This window comes from Aulonocara stuartgranti, assembly GCF_965226115.1.
Source record: "Aulonocara stuartgranti genome assembly, chromosome: 17".
NCBI classification, from domain to species: domain Eukaryota; kingdom Metazoa; phylum Chordata; class Actinopteri; order Cichliformes; family Cichlidae; genus Aulonocara; species Aulonocara stuartgranti.
In genome coordinates, this window is record NC_138953.1 from 6,001,286 (window position 1) to 6,027,473 (window position 26,188).

The following is a 26,188-nucleotide window of genomic DNA, read 5'->3' on the forward strand; positions in this document are numbered from 1 at the left end:
GGAATTAGAGTAACTCAACATGATATTACTTCCTCGTGATAAGTATGGTATCACAATGCAGGGATTTTGTAATAATCCGCACAATGCATTTATCTTTTAATTATATTTACTCACTGCACTGTCATATTAATTTTGTTGCAATAGTGTGTGCCCATATAATGACGTGTTCCTTTTTTTGCCTTATTTACTTATTTACCACTACCATGAGGGTTGACAAAGCAATGGCTGCCAGTTGTGGTTCAGCATCAGTTCAGTATGAAGTTTCCTTTGGTGCAGTTCGGGCCACACTACTCACCATCTCCCATCGGGTCGGTGTAGGGTAGGCTGAAGCGAGCCAGGTCAATCATGCGATTGGGCAGATTGATGTAAAAACGCCCCACTGTCGTTTCCAGGTTGCTCAGTTGGTTCAGCACCATCATGCTGCCCTTCACCACCGGCATTACTGAAGCTCCTGCTGACCCAGACGAGCGGTCTCGGTCAGATGTTCGGTCAACGCCGTACTTCAATGAGTTCTGCTCGGCGAGGTCCCTCAGGAAGGCCAGCTCCTTCAGGCCTGTAATTCCCTCTGCAAGAGGAGGGAGCGGTGTAGAATATGAGCGTAAAAAAAAAAAAGAGTAGACTCGATGACGGAATTTGTTTGATTTAATCAAGCAGGGATATTAGGAACAAATCCATAGCAGATGGTTTGGCTACAGGACTGTTGGACAGGGTAATTGTGCAAATCAAAAGAGCAGGGAGTGGTTGAAGCGGAGCTAAAAAGAGTAAATAGTTCTTCACTAAAGAGTGCATGACTCAAATTCCTATTATAAAAAGGCAACCCACTCTTCTTCATGTCCCTACGAGCAACAAGACAATTCCTTGAAGGAGTAGGAGAAGAAGTCACATCCTTTCCACCAAACGGTCAGTTAATTCAAAACAATTTCAAGTTCAATTTTTAGCGCAATGAATCTTTTGGTCATCAGCAATGAGCTTGCGTCATCTGGATCATAACTAACACTGCCATCAAAATTTCAAACTGATTTGCCATCACCAGCGAGCCCCAACTTGTGATCCTGCATCGTGATCTCTATAAGCTTTTACCTGTACAGTCCCATGCATCTGCCAAGCCCAGCTGTCATCTGTCAAGCTCAGAGATTGTGACATAAACGAATCCCTCATCGTTTTAAAGAAAATATACAATTGAGACCTTAATGCACACTTCAGACCATCTTTCCAAGCCTCATAAGGTCATTTAGACGAGGACGAATAACTGTGGCTGGCCCTGACAGCTGTGACATGGAACATTTGGCATCTGACAACCTATTGGGAAGGATAGAGCAAGTATCCAATCGCTGAATGGATTACAGCAGAATTCCTTTTTAATGCCAGGGCTCTGCTCCTGTGATCATTACACTGGGCCTGACAAGGGAGCCAATGCAGCCACGGGTGGCAGTTTCAACCAGAGTGGATTTTTTATCCACTTGTATCTGTTCACTTTAACCTGTGAGGGAAAAATGTTTGCAATCCATCATTCTTTTCACCTCCTTTGTTTGGTGTGACTGCTATGACCTGACATTAACAAGCTTTTTCATTCAATCTGACACAGGCCTGCACGAGAAAAAAAAAATGAAATGGTAGATGTGCACCATATACCAACTTGCAAAATCAATGCTCCTTTATGTTTCTACCACTACCAAGAGTACCTTTAAACAGCCTAATATTAGAAGAAATTGAGTTTACTGCAAGATAATTCTGTGAAATCAACACTAATGTGCAACAGTAATGTCCCCCTCAGTTCCCATTTCTTTATAGCTTGGTTTCTTGTAATAATCCTTTGAAAGTTATCTTGACCAATAGTTCCAGTAGGTTTCCAGGCCAGATTCCCTTGTTTTGTTTTTTTTAAATGCCAAAGATACCACATTTTGACAAGCATAAAATAATACTTTTGAAGAGCAAAGTGACTCCTGACTACAACTCAAGAACTGTCATATCATATGGAAAGCATCTGAATGGGAATGGCTTCATTTTTTTAGTATGACAATGATCCATAACAGCAATAAAAGCATACTGGGATAGAAAAAAAAAGAAAAAAAAGAATGGAACCAGTAATAGTAATATCAGTAATCAGTCATGGGTTGGCCTCTCCAGACTCCAAAGAGCAATAAATGTCCTTCAAAAAGCCTGGAGAACTTCTCCTGAAGAGTACTTCTCAGGAATAGAACAATAATAAATGATTATATGATGTATTTTCATGTATGTTTGCACGTGTCAATGAACTGGTTTTCACAGCAAAACAAACAAATGAGGGGTGACTCAAGACTTGCATGGTACTGTACTGTGAACTCACTTGTGGGTCTAAAATCAGGTAATGGCTAAAAATATCTCATATATCAGTGTATTAGTTGGTTAGTAAAGAAGAAAAAGAAGTGTATTCTCTGTTTTGCATGACTAAGGTTTACTTCCCCCCCCCCCCGATCAGAAAATATGGCGAGCGGTTTATTTTTAAATAGTGCAACTGTTAGATAGCATCAACATGTCCAGTGGAGATTCGAAACCATATTCTAGCTGACAAGACAGTGTTTTGGTCAGAGTATCAGACATTGTTTTGGTAACAGAGGTGGACAACAGAGACAAACACAGGAGACTGCTAATCTCCTTGAACAATCAGCACTTCACATTTGGCAGGGGATGCAGGGAATCAGACTCCCACAGCAGGCCTTTCAGCTGTGTGCAGCAGCATCAGCAACAATACAAATGTTTTTTCTGAATATGCAATGCTAATAAACTCAGAGGAGGATAGATTTCTGCATCCTTTTCATCATCTCCCTTTAAAGAGCCAAGGTCCTCTGTCAGTCACACAGAGGGTGAGCAGCACGCTCTTTGAAGTCTCACTCTCTCTGCTCTTAGATGTACCTCATTTCCATTTCTCGATGCAAAAATAATTTGTATTAATGGTGGACTAAAGCAAGCGCAGCAGACACGGGTGTACGTGTGATGCAGAGGGAGACGGGAATTAGGAGGCAGATGGAAGGACAAGGACAAATTTAGAGGAAAAGGAAGCGTACTTACTGCACAGGCAGGCACAAACACAGAAAACAAAAAGCCTTTGAGGTTTTAAAAGCACCTCTCTAACCTTCAGTCCCAGCAGAGCCAAAAGGAATGAAGCACCAGATCAAGAAGTGTAGAGAAAAAAAAATACACGTCCAGAGGTACGGTAAATAGAAAAACTGAATTTCATTAACTGTGTCGAATAGTTCCTTATAACAGAAAACCTGACTAAATTAAATGTAAACATTCAGGTGAAAAATAATAAAGTTTTCACCCACCATTCATGAGAGCGTACGTGAGGATCATGACAGAGTTGTTGAGGTGCCGGTTCTCCTGCCGGACCACACTGAGCGTGGCTCTCTTCACCAGCTCTGATGATTCTCGAGACGTGACGCCAGATGACAGGTAAATGATCACCATGTCTGTGGCTGATACACAAACGCACGTTTGCTACTATCAAACTCAGTGATGAAAACATGCTAAATCTACATTAGTGTCTTCTTATCTGAGACTTACTGCTCTGTTTGTTGTGACTGGTGGTGTTTCGAAGCAGCTGGAAGGCCTTCTCGAAGCCAGCTGCATGCTGCGTGGCTCCATCAGACGCCTTGACGTTCGACACAAAGGTGCTCATCTTCCTTTTCGTCTCACTGGTGGCTGGAGACAGCAGACTTTTGTAACACTGGTCTAGAGAGCAGGAGCGAACGGTCTCTGCCACCGAAAGTACGGAGATCTGGGAAGGAGCAAAAGGGCCATCAAACCAAGAATGATAAGAGATGTAAATACAGATGCCTGATAATGAAGAAAAGCGTCCCCTTTCACAAACCTTGTCATGCTCATCTATGGCATTCAGGATAACAAGCGCTGAGTCCTTGGCGATCTGAAGCTGGGTGTCAGTTATGGAGGCTCCGTGGTCGATCATAACCACAATGTGTTTAGACTGTGGACGCACTGCAGAAACGTACACAGGCCTGCGCAGGTACACACACAGATACACAAACGGGATATGGACAGATATATGTTTTAAATTATAAACATACTCTGTTGCCTAGCAGTTTCATAGTTTTAGAGGAAGTCTGGCACCTTCTTCACTCTATGCTGTCATTACAGAGTTGGTAACACTTTATAATACAGTCTGCAACTGTGACATAACTCCCCTGTAATTAAATGAAATTTCAATGAATTTTATTCAAAATTACAATTTAATGATATTCACCTACAAATAGTTAAAGGTAGATACACAGAAATAATAATACTGTAAGTAAATTTAGGCAGTACATAATTAATTGTAAGTAATGTGTAAGTAATTTTACATAGTGCATAACCTCTGGGTGCTTTACAGGAAAAGATACTGCAAGTAATTTTAAGTACTACGTTACTTTTGGGTAATTTTGCAGAAATGCAATAAGACATCCATCATACACATCACAGAATGAATAGTTTATGAAGATGTTAAAAAAATTAATGCCATAATACAGCCTGCAAGCCAAAATGCACATTGTATTAACATGTGAAATGGAATAATATTTATTTTCCTTCAAAATTAGGGTGAAATTGCACAGTACTTGTATCATTTCTGTGTCCTTGCCTGTAAAATACCTAAACTTAGGCAACATTCTATATTACTCATGTACTATATGAAATTACTTATACATTACATACAAATTATGAAAACTAATTATAGTATAATTATTTTTTGTTTCTTGCACACACCTGATTCGTTACCCTCTTACTCTAGTGTACATATTTTTAAGTATTTGTAATTTGCAATTTAAAATAAAATGCATCGAAAGTCTATTTAAATATAGGTGACTCACACTGTTAGTTGTGGACCATATTATTCAATTTTCAATTTTGTTATTTATATAGCACCAAATCACAACAACAGTTGCCAAAAGCACTCTATATTGTAAGGGAAAGACCCTTCAATAATACAAAGCAAACAGAGAAAAGCCCAACAATCATGACCCCCTATGAGCAAGCCCTTTGGCAACAGTGGGAAAGAAAAACTCCCTTTTAACAGGAAGAAACCTCCAGCTGAACCAGGCTCAGGGAGGGGCGGCCATCCTCTGCGAGCGGTTGGAGATGAGGGGATTACACAGTGTTACCCAACCTGCAGCTATATAAAAAAGAATCATCCAAAAGTAAGGATGTTTGGTTAATAATGCTTGATTGTGGTTGGGGTTTGAAGAAATATGACAATATTTTGAAATCCAGCAATATGACCTGTCATCAACCTTCTCAAAACAAAAACACTTCATGTTTTTAAACTCAGTGAATAAGGACTAAGAGTCTAAGTCTCAACAAAACAAAATAGGATTTATTGTTTACATCTTACTTCCCCCCCTCTCCACACACCAACTGAATTTGTTTTGGAAAAGTGAGGCTACAGTTGTCTGACGACCTGCAGCATTTGCTATGGAAAATTGCACCTCTAAAGAACAACTACCACCGTGTGTGGCTGTTGTCGAGTAATGACATGTTTCTTTCAGAAGCAACTCAAGCAACATAGCGTGAAAGCATTGGTTTGGTCTTAAAATACTGCTTACTGCAGCTAAGTTTCCTAAAAAGTTGGGATACTGTGTCAAGTAAAGAAAAGAAAAGAAAAAGAAAGAAAAAAAGAACTAAATGTTTAATTAAAAATAGTACAAACACAGTATATCAAATGTTGAAGATTCGGCTGCATACCGCTCATTGATTTGGTGAGACTTGTCATTTGAGGTATCACTGTATGTGTTATGCTTGTATTATAAGCAGGTGGAGCTGCAGAACGGTGCAGACTGTAGGGGGTCAGTGGCTCTTTGTGTGTGGTCTGCTGGACAAAGCGACACTAACACGAGTGATGTACTCACAAAGCCTCATTCATACTTGAAGCAAGCCAAGCAACGTCATTTCTCCCATGGCTGCACGCCAAACTCACTGACTTGAACAGCAATGGGAGAAATAAACAACAACAACTCAAAAGGAATATTAAAAAGAAAACAGAGGCCAATGCGAAATGCACAAGGGAGCATGAGAGAGATGGCTTTCAGCAATGGGGTGGGGTGGGGGGCGGGGAGAAGGAGAAAAAAAACCCCATAACATTGGAGGTGTGAAATTCCAGTAGGCTTTAGTGGTAAAGAGCCACATTCCTACCAATGGCATGTGTGGTCGGGGTGTATGAGGGCAGGATGCCATCAACATGCCCTCTAGGCCACCCCACAGCAACTGGCAGAGGAGGAGGGACGGAAGGCGGGGAGGGGGGTGGAAGAGGGTGAGGAAGATGAAGGCAGGAATGAGCTGCCGAAGCATCACACTTGAACAATCTTTTCCATTATTATGTGTGACATTTGCTGACAAAGTGCAAGTTGTACCTATAATCTTATTTATTTACATTGAAAACAGCTGAAGTACAACAACACGTGTTATAAGCGACAGTGGCTGTTCTATACCTGCTGCGGTGCTCGTAGTTTCCTTTACAGTGGAACTTGTGGGCGGGGAAGACTGTGAAAATGCCCTCCTCCGAGCTGAAGTACTGCCACTTTATACCCGGGTTGGACTTCAGGTTGTCTGCCAACACTGCAATAGGGAGAGAGCGAGTGAGAACAAGGAAAAAGAAAAATACATTACTAAAGCTGAATGGGGCAAATGGGAAAATATGTAGTCAGAAAGTTCAGCATACTTGGAAGCTTTTCTTGTTTGGATTTGGCGTGCAAGTTGTGAGAAACACTACATATTTCAGGAGTGAGACTGCAAGTGAGTGACAAAGCATCTACATGAGAGATCAGCCCTAAAGAAATATGCTACATGATATGTTCATGCATCATTGCAGTGATGTTTTACATTTCAATAACACCTCAACGCCTGATGGCGATGATCATAAAGTGTTGCTGGTCATATTGTCCTGTCCATAGTTCATAAGACTGTATAGCTCTTCCAGGCACTGCATTAAAAACTGAGCATTAAAAATACATCTGACCTGATTTGACTTATAGTATCTCGCATGTTTAACACAATGAGACAGACATGTGCAGCTGCTACAACACAGGACAACATATCTAACAATGCCAGCGCTGTACAGGAGGGAGAGTAGACAGGAAATACTCTCCAGAGAACAACCCTGGATAATCTAAACCGCTGTTGCACGCCACTACCTCTCTCTCTCTCTCTCTCTCTCTCTATTACAGGCCTCATTAGATATATACATAACAGACAGAGAAATTCATAACAGATCAATAGGCAGGCTTGCTTACATCTTAACATATGACAAGGACAAATACATCTGTTTAGGCCTGGCTATACCATACACAACTGTGCCAGCATAAATTAATGAAGAACAATTTCAAATTGTTAAACTACTGGTTAAATTTCTTGTATTTTAACTCTGGCTTTTGTCTGAAATTAGAACTCTACTTATGTGATACAGTCTGCTAAACATAACCAAGAATCCTGGGACCGGTCACGTCAGATGGCTCCGCCCCTCCCTGAGCCTGGTTCTGCCAGAGGTTTCTTCCTGTTAAAAGGGAGTTTTTCCTTGTCACTGTCGCCAAAGTGCTTGCTCATAGGGGGTCATATGATTGTCGGGTTTTTCTCTGTATGTATTATTGTAGGGTGTACATTACAATATAAAGCACCTTGAGGCGACTGTTGTTGTGATTTGGCGCTGTATAAATAAAACTGATTTGAATTGAATAGAAAAACAGCTAAATTTGCCCCCTTTAGTCACGATTATACTCAATTATACTTACAGGGACAGCTGGAGTCATAATGTTCAAGGAGTCAATCCTGTTATGCTTCTTTTATACTTCTTGGGCACATGTGTACTCGATTCATTGTAATGTAAATTCTCAAAGGACGAGCCCGCGTTGTCAGGCAGACATGTGGACGCCTACAATTCCAATCGCACTCACTGTCGAACAGCAAACATTTATGCCACCCTGACCCAAGCGGAGCTTCACAGGCCTGTAAAGCATAGCTAAGGCTTCAGAGGCACTACTGACCTATTCACCAGCCTACTGTGATAACACTGTGTGAACTGTGATTATATTTTTAATCAGAAGAAATTAATACAAAATACTTTTTTTTTTTTAAGAACATGCTAAAATTGGCTATTTGCATCATTACTAACCCACAATAATTATAAGGTTTTGGGGGGTGGGGGAAGTAAAAAGATACACATACTATTTTATATTTTATATATTTTATGTGAGCATATAAATAATATTAGCTGTTATTATACGTTAGCGGATATATTGTTAGCAAAATATTTTACTTCCTTAATGTCCTCACCAACCCTGAGAACTCCAGTATTGGACAGACTCTAGAAATAACAGCCAAATACAACCTCTGCAGAGGCCTGAAGCCTATTTGCTTAAAACTAACAGAGTGATTTTTTTTAAACTGGGTCACAAAGTCAACAGTATCTTCACAGAGACCCCATCACAAAGCCAACAACTTCCTTTCCACTGACTGCAACACAAAACGGCCTTTCACAATGAGGCGTGGGGTGGGGGGTGGGATGAAGCTAGTGAGACACAAATAGAAACTTTGGGTCCTTCGCAAGGCAAAAAACAGAGACAGAGAAGAAATAGACCGTAACCATCAAAGTAGGCTTCATTAAAATAATACAATGCAGCTGTTAAAACAGCCTTTGATTGATTAAAATACAGGAATGCAGACCAGCCGTGGTGAATCCAATCAGCCTCAGTGTGCCAAAGGAACTAACAATACTATTATAAATGAACAGTCCTCCTAGTGTACATCTACATTTGGCAGCAGACTGAAGGAAGTAAGTAACACAAATGGCCATTTTGAACAACTACTTTGGTTTTATTAGCCACGCAAGATTACAATCCTTTTTTTCTTTGTAAAGACTTTAGTCTTACTGGAGTGTTTACTTTTTTAGCAAGAAATAAAAAAAAATGATTGTGGTTTTGTTAGCAGCTCTACTTTCTCACCAGCCATTTTGCCATTTCGCTGACTAATTCTTGTTATTTGTAAGATTTTTTCCATTACCTCAAATTGGATTTAAAATTACTTGTTAATTATAGCTACAGTCTTTCCCAGACATGCTAACTACCAGCCATTGCATGTCAGCTGGGTTTCTATGATCCCCAAAATGTGGTTCTTGGCTTGTGATCACATTAAATTAATCACCTGCTAAAGAGAACCTGTTTTGACCTTCTCCAACCTTCCAGATACATTACAAACCACAGTTGTTTTCCCTCCTCTAAGGGTGGGACGGAAAAAAAACCCCAAGCCAAATGTTCAACTAACGCTTAAACAAGTTACAGAAAACAGATAAATCAGAGAGCTGCTGTGAAACTGTCCAAGGGTCAAACATTATAAACTTCAACGCCAGGCTACATTTACTTTGCGAGGAACGTCTTTTTGGAGACATAGCAGGTTTGCCAATCATACATCATCCCTGCCCAGCCACTCCATCCGTCTCTCCGGGCTTCACATAAACAGGAACCACTCAGTTGTGTTGACAGTGGAAGAAGGGTTCTGTATACATCTGTCAGGCTACAGTACTCCATTCTGCCACAAATGTTTAGATCTTCCTATTGAGACAAGCTAAGAAACTGGAACTAAATGAAAGCCATTTCCTCCAATCTTAAGATAAGATAAGATAAGATAAGATAACCTTTATTAGTCCCACACGTGGGAAATTTGTTTTGTCACAGCAGGAAGTGGACAGTGCAAAAGTTATGACGCTTACTACTCTTGACTATCAGCAAATGACCTCACTTACTATGATCCAGATATTACACTTCCAGTGGCACTCTCCAAAGTGTATCCTCATTCTAGCCCCACTTTAATATATTTCTTTTTGAGGAGATTGTAGGAGAACTTTTTAAAATGCTTTCACAGCAGCATTTATTTCCTGTGAATTTCTGTTTTCTTTACTTACTTTTCTACCAAATAACTTTTGTATGTAAGAATGCAAATGTTTGCCTATAGCACACATTAAATGGTCTGTAGCCTGCCAGTTTGAGTCAATGAGGTCTGAGTGCAAAATCAGCTCCAGCTAATCCAGAAGTCAAGTGATTTCACAACTAGTGACTGCTCCTGCTCAGCTTCCTGTGCTTTTCTCAGGCAGCACACTCCCCTTAACCACACAGACACTTTCTCATTATTGTATATACTAGAATGCAAACCATGCAAACTATGGAAAATGTTTAGATTTCTCCTGTTTAGTAAATATTATATGTACTATGTGTTTTGTGTGAGAATTAAAGTATTTCCTAAAGGTGGGAACAATGACATACAACTGCTGCAAGCAGAGGTGGGTAGTAACGAGTTACATTTACTTACGTTTTAGAAGAACATATTGTTTTACCTTCATTGCACCATACTTTTTACTTTTACTTGAGTACATTTGTGAAGAACAAACACTACTTTTACTAAGTTATATTTGACAATATTTAACTTACTACTTTTTAAAAATAATTAATTTCACACATTGGATAATACTACTAATAATGGATCATGCCGCCTGGAGGCTACCTGTAACTCTTTCACCAATCAGACGTAGCCATGCAGTCTCATGACCAGATATAAAAGGCAGGCCGAGCAGCCCAAGCCTTTCAAACTAGTGGACACAGACTGAAGAAACACATCAAGAAATGGCAGAGGCAACTGTCTGCACCAAAACTGAAGAGGATAAACACCCTTGGCCACATATACAAAGCATGTTTCGCTTTAAAGGAGTACAAAAGAACAGCTATATAATGCGATGTCTTCTGTGTGAGCCAAAACAAACAGACATTTCAGCGTACAAAAACTCAACATCTAACCTGAGGAAACATGTCGCGGTAAGTTTGGTCTAAATGTCTTTTTAGCTATGCTTAAGTGGTTAACACATGAATTAAATGGCTAAATTTAATGACCTAATAATTTCATTCTGGTGTGTTGCGGTGAGGACACTGGTCCCCGAGGACTGGAGCTTTGCACCCATGGGTTATAGGATCACAGTCTTAGGCCTTGTCCACATTAAAAATTAAATTTTAAAAATTGTGCATATCCAGAATCACTCCCTTTCTCTCCTAGAAAAACATTAGAATAGTAATTAAGCTGGTTTAATATTTTTCTTTTCTCCACAAGTGACTTTTGTCTTGACTCTTTCTTCAAAGAACTACAGTTATTAAGGTGTAGAAGTTTATAAAGATTATAAAGGTTCTAAACATTTTTTGAAGCAGAATCTATTGACTTGCACTGCTTAGCCTTGCATATGTTCTTATTTTTAACTTAAACTGGAATTATGTGTGTGTGTGTGTGTGTGTGTGTGTGTGTGTGTGTGTGTGTGTGTGTGTGTGTGTGTGTGTGTGTGTGTGTGGAAACTCACTTAATGTAGGCACGACTTTGGTTTCTCTTCCCTTTCTGTCGTGTTTGGATCAAATCTGACTGATTTACAACTTAAAACACACAAATATTGTGTTTTACATCTGATTGCCTCATGATACCTTCCACACTATGCACTTGAACATATAAAAGTGATGATCACCTCTTTGAATTTTGAGTGTTTTAATGAACATCTGTTAGGACTTCTATTAGCACACGTAGTGTTCCCGTTCAAAAGTGACCAACATAGAAAATGAATGGGAATCCACCCACTGAACTGAATTTGGTGGTGAAAAATGGTTTTTATGCTAGTTGAACTCTCCAGTTTCATTCATCCCCCACCCCTTACTGTAGCACTCCCAGACAAAATTGAGTGGTCTGTTTTAACAGCTCTTAAATTAGCATAACAAACATTTTTCACCACCAAATTCAGTTCAGTGGGTCGTTAGTGGGCCATTCAGTAGGTCGTTCAGTGTGTCTTTCATTTGGTCATTCAGTGGGCCGTTCAGTCAATGGCGGTGGGGAGGTGAACACGACAGGAGGGTTAAAAATATGGGAACATTGTTTTTTAAAAAGTGTATAGAAATTGCTTAGTCACATGTAGTTTCATGGTCTATTTTTTCTGCCAACAGAGGGTTCTCACGCCACCAAAATGAAGATGTATACAGAATTAATGGACCACCACAGAAAACGAAAGTCGTCCTCTTCCACCGAGCCACCTATGAAGAATGCAAAACTTACAGATTCTTTCACTGGCTCTAGGCGGGTAACACAAGCAACGTTTGACAAGCTTCTGCTTACGTTTGTATGTGAAGCCAACCAACCATTTTCTATAGTTGAGACATCGTCCTTCAAGACTATGATGGAAACCTTGCAAACTCAGTGTACAGTAATGACAAGGAAAACATTGTGCTCAAAAATACAAGAAGCTGCGAAGAACATGAAAAGCATAATCATCAAAAAACTGAGCACTGTGAACTATGTTGCTACCGCAACATACTGCTGGTCTGCCAGACAGCATAGCTACTTGGGAGTGACTTGTCACTGGATAGATGACATCTCTTTTGAAAGGCATTCTGCTGCACTAGCTTGTAGACCTCTTAAAGGTTTGCATACATTTGATGTTCTTGCTGCAGCATTAGAAGAAATCCATTCAGAGTATCACATCAGAGAAAAAGTGACCAGGACGACAGTGGTTCAAATTTCTTGAAGGCCTTTCAATTATATGGTGAGGAGAAAGAGGAAGAAACAACCAAATGGCAGGAGGATGGTGGGTCTATCCTTGATGATGCAGAAGACAGTGAGTTAGAGGTGGAGTGTCAAGATGTCTTTGCTGTTTTGAATGACAACACAGGTCTGGAGTACCAGCTTCCAAGGCACCAAAAGTGTGCGTGTCATCTACTCAATCTTATATCAACAGTTGATGCCACTGCTGCAGAAGCTACCAATAATACATACAAGAGGCTGTCTCAGAAGAAGCTGAGGAGGCTGGAGTCATCTTGCAAAATGTGTAGACCTCTTGTTGATGCGCTGCGGGACGGGATCCAGAAACGTTTTGGAGAAATAATGAAAGACCCTGAGATGACTGCAGCTGCAATACTTCTACCAAGATTCAGAACATCCTGGTCCACAGAGGGAAGCATCTTAAAAGCTGGTATATTTATCCATTAAATTGTGAGCCACTAGATATTGACTTATAATGACTTTCCTTGTTACTGTAACTTGGGATTATAGTGTTAGTTAGAAACAAACATCTCCGGTGTGATAAAAATCTTTCACCAGTAGCTCGGCAGTCTATACAGCACAGTAATGCACAGACCTAACCATACATCTTTCCACAGGTCTGAACTTTATCAGAAATCAACTAGACACAGAGCTGGATGAGGCCAGCACAAACAGCAGCCTATCTGACGAAGATGTCTTCTTTGGATCCATGGGGTCAGGAAAGCCAGAAGCAGGGGAGCTGGAGAGGTACCTTTCATGTCCATTCACTGGAGTGGATCTATTGCAGAGCTTTCCTCACATCAAGAAGCTGTCAATCAAAGTCAATACAGCTCTTCCTGCATCTGCAGCCTGTGAGAGACTTTTTAGTCAGGCAGGACTCCTGTTCACTGCCAAACAGTCACAGCTTCACAGCAAGAACCTTGAGAGCCAACTGCTGCTGAAGCTTAACCATCATTTCACTGAGTGAAGAAACTATTTATGGGAAAGTGAGCCCTCTTGTATGTACGTCACATCGTGGAAGTTTGTATTTGTCTTTTATAATTGGTTTTAATCTGATTTTAGTGTAGTTTTTATTTGCATCATTTTATTCTGTTTGTATTGCATGTTTTTAGTGTTGTTATATGACATTGTGTTAATCCACTGTGTATATTGAGGTATTTTAGTATACAAAGAACATTTTATAGTTTTGTTAGAATTGCGTTTATCTATTCCTGGTGAATTTTACTGCAGATGTTTGTTTTGTTTCTTGTTTTTAGAATTATTGTTTTATTCCTGCTGTCCACATTGGGGAATAAACTTTTCCTGATTATACCTGTCGCATCTCTGTGCTCTGTGTTTCTGATTCGCTTGCTCCCTCTTTGTATTTAAAAGAACCACCCCTAGTCTGACATTCTTTAGCTTTAGTGTCTACACACATATGTTGAAGTTGCCTTGTTCTAATGTTTTCTGTAGGTACTGGTTAAAAAAGCTTTGTTGTTAAAAACTAATCTGGAAATTAGAATTGTTGTGCCTTATTTTGTTAATGGTTTTACATATATTCTATTTGAAAATACTAAAAATTTGTGCATTTCTTTAAACAAACTAAAAAAAAACAGACATTACAACCAGTTACTCAGTACTTGAGTAGTCTTTTCCGATCCAATCAGCTTTAGATGGCGACTTTTCACTTTTACTTGAGTATCATACTACATGCCGTAATTAGTGTCATAATTAGTTTAGCTAAAGTCATATGAATGCTGTGTAAGTAGAAGAAAACTGTTATTTGCCAGCTTGTCAAAGATGGCAGATTGCCTCTGGCATGCTAAATATGAGTCAGTATATACAGTGGCACTTAAGTTTAAAGAGAGTTAAAGGTGCTGAAAGAATATCGGTATGTACAAGTGTGCATATACTTCAGATTGATGGATGAATTGTTGTCACATAGCATCTTTAACCTAGACAGTGGCTATAACTTCTTAAAAGACAGCCTACAAAAAAACAATTCAGACAAAGGGCCGAAAATGGATTACTCCAACTTGTTGGTACTGATATCTCCAAATCCATCCACCATCTTTCCCTTCAATTCAACAGAAAATGGAAGGTAGGAGGAGAGAGAATGGACAAAATACAATAAACTCTCCAATCAGCCCTCACTCCTCCTTCCTCTAACTTCATTTATCATTCTCTCCCTCTCAATTATCCCTTGCTCTCACCCACACGGGCCCTCCCTCCCCTCTGTGGCTGCTTGTTTAGACTGGGCCGAGACAAATGGAAGGGAATGAATACACTGAGAGTGTGGGGGTCAATGAGGGCTGAATGTGGTGGTGGTGGGGGGGAGGGGTAACATGAACTTGTCGTGACTGACTCGTAAGGAAAATAAAACCCTGACGATGGTGACGTGTTATGAATGGCAGTCATTATGAATGGTTTACAGAAAAAGTACCAGGGTGGGATATTTGGGGAGGGAAAAAGCAATTGGGTGAAGGCAGCAATGAGATGACGGAGATGGGTTATATCCATGGTTTGACTCAGATATGTGGCTAAGTAAGTTAAGAAGTCCTCAGAAAATTTTTGGGATTTTGCAGCAAACATTAGATTAGAAAATATCAATTTGTAGAGCCAAATCTAGGAAGCTTTGAGTAGTAATAATTATTACTCTCAATTCCGCACGATACTGGCTCCACAGAGTTGTTGCTAACACAGTCGCCTAACAAATAAAAGATCTCTGCTTCAGTTAGGGGAGGAGACCCAAAGCCTTTTGGGGTTGTGTCAGGAAGGACTAGCTACTAGGGCAACCCGTGACTAAGGGGCATTATGTGGACATAATAAATGAATGCATTTTTAATTGTTTTTTTTTTTTAAATTGGAAGTTAAATTGATCATTACAACTGGTCAACACAACGTTGGATGGCAATATTTTTAAAATACTTGTAAAAATGTCTCTCAGTGATCAGTGAGATTTACCTCTAAGGCCAGCAAAAAATGAAAGTGCAGCTCACTGAATAGCTGGAAGTGATTTTAACAAGTGACTGAGTAAAACTGTAAAGTTAATAGACATCAGGAAACAGGTTCAATATTCTGGAGTCTGTGCATATACTTCTTTTCTGGAAATAGAGAGCGCATGCTAGGGAGCAGAACTGGGGAAAACAAAGCAGCAGGAGGAAAGTTGCCTTTGCCTGCCTTTAGTCAATTTTGTCCATTTTATTCTTAATCAAATACAGAAAGACATGCAGTGCAGACACATATGGGAGTTTTATGTGGTAGTATTCTGCAATGTGCTTATGCAATTTGGAACAAGGCAGGGAGAACGCCATAAAACTACTTTCCATCACTTCTAATAGCTACAAGGGGAGTTTCGAGGTTGCGTACAGCATGTGTGCAATTGCATACGATTGCACCCGATTTATGTGAGCTGATGAAAACAAAACTGAGAAGCCTTTTTTCAACAGGATGATAACACATAAAGTGCGAGTGCAACTGCAGATGAGAGATCAAAGTCGAACAGAGTACTTTGGACACAGACAGCTTATTATTTTAATCTGACATCAATTATATATTTTTTAAAAACACTGCAGAGGCAAAGAACACACATTCTTAATTTAAAAACTGGGTGCCATGGCAACTGCTGGCAAATGATTGCCTGCTTCAAATAAAGTCAAAAAATGGCTTTTAAAAGTTTGAATGCTTTAAAAGTTGTGTGTGTCTGTGTGTAATTTGTAGAGATGGCACGATACCACTTTTTTATGTCCGATACCGATACCATAAATTTGGATATCTGCCGATACCGATATGAATCCGATATAGTGTTTTTTAATCAACAAAACTGTTTTTTTTTTTAAATATCTTGCTGCATTTTGTATAAGTTCATACTCAAGTTTAAAACAACAACTACACTAAAGCTATTCTGTTATACCTATATGCAAAAAAAAAATATTTCATAGTTCAGCAATACTGATCAATCTAATAAACTTAGACCTACACCATCCTCCCTATTCTGGTATTTTAAAGAGTACTTAGCGTAAATATTAAGCAACCTAACTAATAGGGTTCCAACTCCCAGCAACAACAAAAATAAATAAAAAATAGGGAACCACCCCTCACGCTCCACCTCATGATGCTTAATCGACGTAATCAACCTTAATTTGATGCAGTGTGAAAAAAAATGCACAGAAATCAATTATTTTTCAAGAAATATTAAATAGATTCAACATCTTTCTTCAACAAAATTGCAGACTGCACAGATGGTACCTTCCCAAAGGAAAAAGTACTATAGCTTACTAGGGTATATATATTAGACTTAATAGTTACTATATACAGTAATTGACTTCTATTCATTTTACATCAAATTAAAACTTTGGGTGTAAGATTCGGATAATTATTTATTAAAAGCTCGACATTTTAAATGAGAATAAGAAAGAAAAGTATGTCTTTGTGCCCCCTTTTCCCTGTTAATGCCCTATCGGCCCCCCTGGCTAAACTTTGCTAGATCCGCCCCTGCACAGTTACCAGCCGTCAGCTACGTAGAAAAAGATCCTCGAGTAGAAAGTAATAATAAATAAATTCTAACAACAGCTGATCAAGCTTAAACGTGCTGCTGTTGTTCAGCCGCTGGTTTCCTCTTTCTGGTGCAAAGTGGGCCAAAAACAAACCAGAGACACGGACTCGCGACAGAAAAGCCGATCAGCTGATCATTAAGCAGTTTCATGATTGAAGTAGCAGCCAGAAGAGGCAGTCGTTCCATATATCGTTTGGTAAGCTTAACGCAGGAATGCTTTACAAACATTCAGAGATGGACTTACACACTTGCTTTACTTCTCTCGGGATAACTTTGTCGGAGATGAAATGCCGGGTTGCCATCGAAGCGCCACATGCTATCCAGACCACCGACAGGTCCCGCATGCCACAGCCGCTCTATCACGTGATGCATACGGCTCCGACGTGCTAACGTTCTGAGGTGAGTTACGGCGTGTTGCAAGTTTTGTGAGGTGCTTTCGTGATATTTAATGGATCGGATTACATTTTTTATTTTTCTCCGATATCCGATCCAGTAATTTAGGTCAGTATCGGACCGATACCGATACGTAATATCGGATCGGTCCATCTCTAGTAATTTGTTAAAGCAGGCCAGCTCATGGACTACCAAATGATAGTTCCCTCATTGGATCTGTATGTACCGTGTGTGTGTGTGTGTGTGTGTGTGTGTGTGTGTGTGTGTGTGTGTGTGTGTGTGTGTGTGTGTCAACAGACCTGAGTTGAGGTCCCGTCCGGGGTTGAAAGCTCGGTTGTTGACGGTGGGGGAAAGTCTGTCACAGCAGATGGTCTTGGAGACATTGATATTGAAGTTTCCATCAAACCTAAATGCACACAAACAGGCAACATTTTAGAATTTATAGAGCGTGTGTCCAACTCATTTGTTGTTGGAGCTGCTCTGGCTTTTCTCTCAGCACAGATTTACAACTGCTCCACCACTTTACTTCCTATAAAACGAAAACCTGCAGATGTGCACACAGAGCTCATCAGACTTTAGAGAATTGCTTGTCGGCCTGCTAAATATTGATATTTACCAAGATCTACATAAATTGCACAATTAATAAAAGATATATGGCATGTGGAGACATAAGATCAATGAACATGAAACGTCAGCTGAAACTAATAGATTATGCTTTCTTATATTTGAGCTACACTACATCACTAACTGAATCATTTGTTGCTCAGACCTCTAAAGCTGAAGTTTCAGCTAGTGAACAATACTTTCCATTGAAAACTGCTTGATTCCCGCTTTTTCCTCTAACAAAGCTAATGCCCAGTTCCCTGAATACATATGAATGTGATTCTAAGAAGGGCCGTCGGCCTAATTGGATGATTCAAAGCATCTGTTAAAGCGCCCCAACGTCTGCTGTTTGTCTCCATGTCAGACGTTTCATTTTTCCCCTCATTCCCCCCCCAGTGTCATTTTGAACAAAACACTACAGTGACCACAGTGAAAATGCAGCTTTTCTGTGGTTGTGGAATACACACTTACCAGCCACTTTGTTAGTTACACCTGTTCAACTGCTTGTTACTGCAAACATCTAATTAGCCAATCACACAGCAGCAACTCAACATGTTTAGGCAAGTAGACATGGTCAAGGCGACTTAATGAAGTCCAAATCAACCATCAGAATGGAGAAGAAAGGTGATTTAAGTAACTACAAAAAAAGACATGGTTGTTGGTGCCAGACCCACTGTCCTGGGTATTTTAGAAACTGCTGATCCACTGGGATTTTCCCCACACTGCCACCCTACGGTTTACAGAGAATAATCTGAATAAGAGAAAAAAATCCAGAGTGTGCCAGTTTGCTGAGCGAAAATGCCATGGTGACATCAGAGTAGAATGGTCAGACTACTTTGAGCTGATAGGAAGCCAAAAGCAAGCTACAACTTAAGCTGCACGCTGAACCTTGAAGCAGATGAGCTACGGCTGCAGAAGACCACACAGATTGCTACTCCTGTCAGCTAAGAACAGGAAACTGACGCTGCAGCTTGCATAAGCTCACAAAAATTGGACAGAAAAGTGTGAAAACATTGCCTGTTCGGATGAGTCTCGCTTTCTACTGTGACATTCAGATGGCAGGGTCAGAATTTGACATAAACCACACAAAAACACGAATCTATGCTGCCAGGCTAATGATAGTGGTCGTGTAATTGTGTGGGGGATATTTTCTTGGCACACTTTGAAGCACTGAGCACCAACTGAGCATCATTTAAACACCACATTCTACCTACCGGTACATATTGTTCCTGACCGTCAAACCCCTTATGAGCACAGTGTAACCATCATCTGATGGTTACTGCACTTAAACATGCCAAGTCACAGAGCTCAAAGCATCTCAGTCTGGTTTCTTGAACACATGAGCGCCGTTGGGATGTGGCATAAAGGGAGATTCACAATATGGATGTGCAGCCAACAACTCCGCAGCAACTGTGTGATTCTATCGACTCAATATGGATCAAAATCCATGAGGAATGTTTCCAGCATCGTGTGGCATCTGTGTGAAGAAGAAAGGAAGGCAGTTCTGAAAGCAAAAAATGTGTGAATTGGGGGGGGGGGGGGGGGGGGGGTCTAACAGTACTAGCCAGGGGTATCTAATAAAATGTCTATGGGAGCACAGTTGGTAAATTTATGTGCATGTACAATGATAAGGTTGGAGCAAAGTAGAGTTTTTACAGCCTGACAGGGTACAACGTTGACTGCTCAAGCAACATGTTTGTTTAAGTCAAATACTACCTAAGATGAAGTAACACTATGCAGAAATTGAGAAATGAACAGGAATCACTTCTTTTCTTTTTTTTGGCAGAGTTAGTTATCGCTATGCATCAGTGCAGTTTAACAAAAACACAAATATGACACAATGTGAAAATTCAAATGTAAATAGGCTTTAAACATATATATACAATTACAATGGGTGCACGCTAACAAAACAGTAACGACAGTCGAGCCAATTAATACCAGTGTCTGACATTCCGAGTTCAGCTTAAGGTTATGCTCAACATGTGAAGAGATTAAAGTGGAAAAGAATGGTGGGTGGGCTCAGAGAAGAAATGCTGACAATAACCGCCTCCATCATTTACATCAACAAAGCAAACTTCCAAACAAACAGAACCGCAGAAATGTTTGGTCACCGTATTGTTCTCAAGCCCTTGTGACACTTTGTGATACATGTCAACATTTAATGAGGCCACAGATTTGAACTTTCTCCGCCCAAACCAGACCAAGTAGCCGATAAAGAAGGATGCAATTAACCAGGAAATGTAAGCAGATATGTGGGCCAGACCATCTTCAGTATTTATAGTGTCTGCTCCTTATCTTTTTTGAGGGCCTTAAAAAAAAGAAAGCGCTCTAGATGGTGGTGGTGAAAACGGAGCAAGGCTTCGGGGTCTGACTGATCTAACACAGTGGAAAAATGAGTGGGAAAAGGGGAAATTTTGGCAAAATTGTGATAAGAGTGCACTAGTGTTCCCAAAATGCAGATTCTTGACTGTTAGCAATCAGGGATAAGACTGATGTCATCAGTCCAAAAAAGGATAAGCAGCATTCTTTTATCTCAAATCACAATGAGCTTTTAAAAAGCCAATTAAAAATAAAAACTCTTGGAATTCATCATTTCCTACACAGCTGCTTGCTTTTTCTTCCTCATTAGGCCTAGCTCTTTAACAAGTCCCCACTGGAACCTGGTGTGATGCGGCTCTACGACGGCACTGTCCTTGAGCGCACAAAAGCCCAAAAGTATTAAAGATGTCAAAAAATGAAACGTCGCACATGACCTATCAGTTCTTTCTCACCTGTTTCAGCGCCCAGCGACAGCCTAAAATGAGCTACATGTACTGTTCACTCTAAATGCTGGTTTCTGCCATACCCACAAAACGGGGGTGGGGGGTATGCAGAGTAGCAGGCTGTTCTGCACCGCACCAAGCTTTGGTGCTTTGATCCATGCCTCCAAGTGGACCTTGCCAACCCCCCCACCCTCATCTGGGTTAGCAACATACAACCACACGTGTGCACACATGTAAACACACACTGTGCACACTTTTTGGCTCCCTCTGCTTGCAGACCTGGCACTGGCCGTTGCTGATTGACGGGTCCTGTGATGTACAGGCTGCATTTGAACTCCGCTCATTTAGAGTCCCACAAGGCCAAAGTCATTACTATTCTCCTTCAACGCACTCTGCATAGAAGGGGTGGGCAGAGACGCTCGGCGAAATGTGTGCCAGATAAAAAATACATTTGCAGCTGCTTTGAATTCCACATCAAAAAACATGCGAAAAAGAGAGAGGGAGAGCTGGGAGGAGAGCTCCGAGTCTGATCAGACATCTTAATGAGGGCAGAGAAATCCGTTTTCCAAAAAGGTCGGACACGCACACACATTTTTTATATTTCATATATATTTTAATATGCATGTATACATATACACACACAAAAACCGACAGTGATAATCTATCAAACTATCACCCAATATTGTTACAAGGCCTCTGCACAATCCTTTACATTATTCTTACATTTAATAAGCTTATTAACAAATGCAGAGGTGTGTTCTACAGTTACAAAATCATCAGTAACAATCACCTTTTTTCTTACTGGGGCTGAGTTTGTACCAAAACCAACCCTCCCATTTCCCTCCTTCACAGACTAAAATGGGCAGACTCTTCTAAATAAGGCAGCACCTGCCGTTTTCCAGCCATTTTTAAAATCTATTATATTAAGTTGCCCCCTGCTGCAAGAGCCACGTATATCCGCAAAGCAGGCAGTCCCAAGCCATTCAAAACGCCCAGTGAGAATAATTACCTTGAAGGGGCTTGCTGTTGCGCGAGCCCCAACGTCAAGAGTAATACCACTCCTAATGTGTTTGCAGTCCCTCGGCGGTAGCAGCGGTAAAGCTGGCAACATGCTAGCAGGAGAATTGAGAGCGCTTGAAGACACGTTCGTGTATCTGGCTCTCAATGGCAGCTCTACCGAAACGGATTCAAATGAAATATCAATAGACAGAATTGATTTTGGAGGAAAGTGTGGTGTATAGAAACTACTCTACAACAGGGGACACAGCCTGAAGTGAATTTTTGATGCTATGCATTTGCATTGCATAGACTGCACTAAAGCAAGATGTGTCTCTGGTGTCCCCCGTGTATGAAAATGAGTGTGGACAAGTATTACCAACACCTCAAAACACACGTGCCTTTACCAAGAACTTCAAAAATAAAAAAATCCCTAAAGCAATGACAAGAAAAACATGAATCTTTTACTACAAAAACTTGATTTACTGTAGGGTACTACACTGAACTGTATTAGTCTATACAGCTGTATATGATCAATTCATAATTCGGTACAAAAAACTATGAATGTGGGAGAAATGTTGCTTGCAATAATGCCAAAATAGCAGGTTGCTACTAAGTGTAGGCTTATAAAAAGCAGAGATCACTTTTTCAGTCCAGGGAAATTCTGTGTCCAAATGTGGCCTGTTCAGTAAGTAATAGGGTATGACTCGATGAATCCGTTGCCAGTTTGTAATGATTGTCATGCTCCTCTGCTACGCTGCTCACAAGAGCAACTGCTGAGAAATGTAAGCGCAGGGTTATTGTCAATCAGAGCTACATCAGAATTCACATGTTTACAGTTTGCAGCCACCAAGTGAGTCACATCACATACAGGAAGAACCAAAGAGTGGCAGGGGTAAAAAAATAAATAAAATAAAGTTTCATTTTGCTCATGAATAAGTTAAATACACTCACCAGCTTACAAGCTTATTTTCCAGCGTGTACTGCGGAACAAGTCAGGACAACTGCCAGACTTAGATGTACTAATATTTATCATGTATACAGGGGTGTGTCCCACAGAATACATACGATCAAAATAGGGATGGGCCGAATAACTGGGATACTGGGGTGTTGATTTAGACACACAGAGTTGGATAACTGAATTTGTTGTCAAAGACTTTTCCTTACACTTCACAAGTGCTTCTAGTAAAATCCTCAAAGCCCAAACGCTCTATTCAACATTTAACGGGAGTGTTTTTTAGGCTGACTGCATAGCTGTGCACCTTCACGCATAGTAACTGTTTTTTGTTTGTTTGGTGAAGAGAAAAAAATCTAACCACCACGCCTCTAGTTATTATATGCAGTGATAACAAGGGAAACAGGGTTGTGTCTTTTAGTCATATTAGTTGCCAATTTTCAGTCAACTTGCACGCTAATTGGCTTCAAGGTGGACATGGAAAGCTTTACTAGGCTGTTTGATTTGCTATTGTAAATGAGCTGCTGGCTACAGCTTGGCGCACTACTCCAAAAATGATGTCACATGTGGTCTTTAATAAGCACCAACGTTTAGGAGATTTCACTGCACTACTTTTCAAGTGCTCGGGAATAGCAACACTGACTAAAAACACATTCATATTAGGGATCTAATGGAAAAAGTACTTTAATGATGAAAATATGCACACACACAACACACACAAATTGGGGGGTTCTATTCTAGTTCTTGGATTATTCTTTTGGTTGGGAGACTTGATGAGAAATGTGAGATCTTGGAGAAAAAGAAGAAAATGATTGCATCTAAGTAGTTTGTCCATAACACCTTTTAATGGTTTAAATCAGGTTTGTCAAACATGGGGTCCAGGGGACAGAAATCAGCCAGGCAAAGACTCAAATATGGGCCACTGGACATCTTTGGAAAATGTGAAGGAGTACATAGATTTTAAATTTTAACTGTAGTTTCATGGGTTCTACAGTTTTTATTATCAATAAAGACACAAAACACACACACACGCGTCAGGTTTTCATATCTTATGGGGACATCTAATTGACATGCTTTCCCTAGCCACTTACCCTAACCATCAAAAATGTATGCCTAACCTTAACCCTTAGCATAAGCCTAACCATAACCAATTGTAACCCTGACACTAAAAATACATTTTGAGTCTCAAAAATGTCTTCAAACTCGTGGGGACCGGGATCTTGGTCCCCACAAATATAGTAAACCCCCCCACAAAGATATGAAACCCCCCCATTAACGGGGTGGGGTGGTGGAGATAGAAGAAAGTTATGACAGCGGCCCAGCATTTACACCTGTTAGGGTCACTTAACCCTTTAAGACCTACCATAGAACCAAGTCCGCCAGAGCTTATATTATATTTTTACATGCTGTGGAGCCATTTTTGGGAGCATTTCAAGTTGCTATACATCAATACAACCATTATAGCCCAGATTTTAATAATATGTATTCATTAAGTGCATAGTAATTACATAAATTGCAAAAAAGTGCAATAAACTACAAAAAAATTGAAAATCGTTTTTGATTTTTTAACATATATTTGTAGTTAGAGAAATTTAAGTCTTATCCCTCAAAACTGTAAATACAAAAAAGTTGCACAAAATAGTTTCCCACCACAGGAAATTTATTTTGAGTGTCTTCATAGTTTTATTTTTGAAATACACCAATTTTTATACACTGCAGGAAAAATGAAAATAAATATTATACTGCAAATTTGCAAAAAAGCAGCATATGCATCAAAATAAACTATTTCCAGCAGTGCAATATGAGTCCTAAGAATCCCAGAAACGACACAGAAAGTCATAAAGTCAAAGATAACTTTTAAAAAGAGCAGTATAGGCCCTGAGGCCCTGATCGCAAAAAAGACTACATTTCCGCGAAAATGACGTCACTTCCGGTTTCGGACAGGTAATGGCGGAAATGCAAAAGTTCGCGCTGACGTCTATTCCAACGTAGGAAGTGTTTTGAACAGCTGATCAGATCGGTAAAGCGTGTTTCTGGAATATTATGTTTTTGTTCCTGCAAGCGCTTTTTATGCAGTTTTTGCAAAGCTTTATGTGGAAGGAAACCGTGACCTAGGACAAACTGATGGCATCAGATGTAAGTACAACTCCTCCGGTTTCATATGCAAAAAAAATTTTTGCGCTAGCTTACGTGGTTGCAGTGCTACTGGGATTTAAAAATAGTTACGCATAACAGAGCGTTCCCGCTCCGATCGGCTCTAAAGGGTTAAACAACCCCCTCCTCCTAACCTGCCTGGTGTTTAGCCCTCTCCTTCTCTAACGTGCAAAGAGATATTATGATCTCAGTGACACCACGAGACTACAAGATAAGCTTGATGTCATGTCCCAGTAGCTGATCACCGGCGCAATGTATCCTCTTGAACTGAACTGTAAATCTGCCGACAGCTCGGATAGTGAGAATTCTCCTTCAGAAAGAGGAGCTCGGTATTAACACCATGCTACCATTGATCCGTATGTTTAATTTATGAGTGCAGGTATTAGAAATTCTGCAGGATCCCCACCCAGCCCCACATGATACGACTACACAGTGTAAAGCTATCCTGCGGAGTGGCCTTAAGAAAGACTTTTGGCATCGTTTTCAGCAATTCTGCAACACAAGAAAAATAAATAATAAATAAATATTAAATAGTAGTGATTCTGCCCTCCAATTTAGACACAATCAGTTGCATATGCCAGTAGAATTAAATATTAAGTCATCATTAATGAAAATGGAGCACCCTCAGCGTTGAAGGTAACAATAGCCTTCATAAAACAGCACCATGAGGGTTACGGAGAAAACTGTCTCCTCTAGAAATTAAATTTGTTACAATCTTTGTTTCCATCAAGTGTCATCATCACCTCAGAGTTTTACTTCTCCGAATACTTTGGTGTATACCAAAAAGTGCCAGCTTTGTGTTGTTATACTACAGGCGCTGCTTAAGCTCTGCTCACTGATGTTTGACACACTGCTGTGATGTGGGCATGCCTGAAGGCAGCAGCAGTCTTTAGGGACACACTGCCAATTTTTTATTTATTTATTTTTCATTGTTTTACCTCATAAAAGTACGTTTGAGGATCACATCCGTGGCATTTTCTTTGAACGGCTCACTTGCAGCTCATCTTTTCAAGGACTACTGGTGAAATGACACCATTAAGTGCCATGCATGAGATGCTCCCGTGCACACTTCTCACTTTTACATCTGCATAGCAGTGAAACTGTTGAAATGAGCACCTGGAGATTGGATGTTAAAAATACAAACATACAGGGGCTCATGCGCACCATTCCAAACAAGCAACATACATTTGCTATTTTCAGGCCGGGCTCGTCGCTGAGACC

General features: G+C 40.2%; 1 protein-coding gene across 1 annotated transcript in view; it reads right to left on the reverse strand.

Annotated features, from left to right (window-relative positions):
• The window catches only part of cachd1 (cache domain containing 1), a 101,357-nt gene that overhangs the window by 27,509 nt on the left and 47,660 nt on the right, over positions 1 to 26,188 (reverse strand). The window contains exons 4-9 of the mRNA XM_082510092.1: positions 17,797 to 17,903; positions 6,456 to 6,582; positions 3,851 to 3,995; positions 3,544 to 3,757; positions 3,306 to 3,455; positions 296 to 565 (exon numbers count right to left, since the gene is read on the reverse strand). Coding sequence (XP_082366218.1) covers positions 296 to 565; positions 3,306 to 3,455; positions 3,544 to 3,757; positions 3,851 to 3,995; positions 6,456 to 6,582; positions 17,797 to 17,903 — 1,013 coding nt within the window. The remainder of the gene's footprint in view (positions 1 to 295; positions 566 to 3,305; positions 3,456 to 3,543; positions 3,758 to 3,850; positions 3,996 to 6,455; positions 6,583 to 17,796; positions 17,904 to 26,188) is intronic.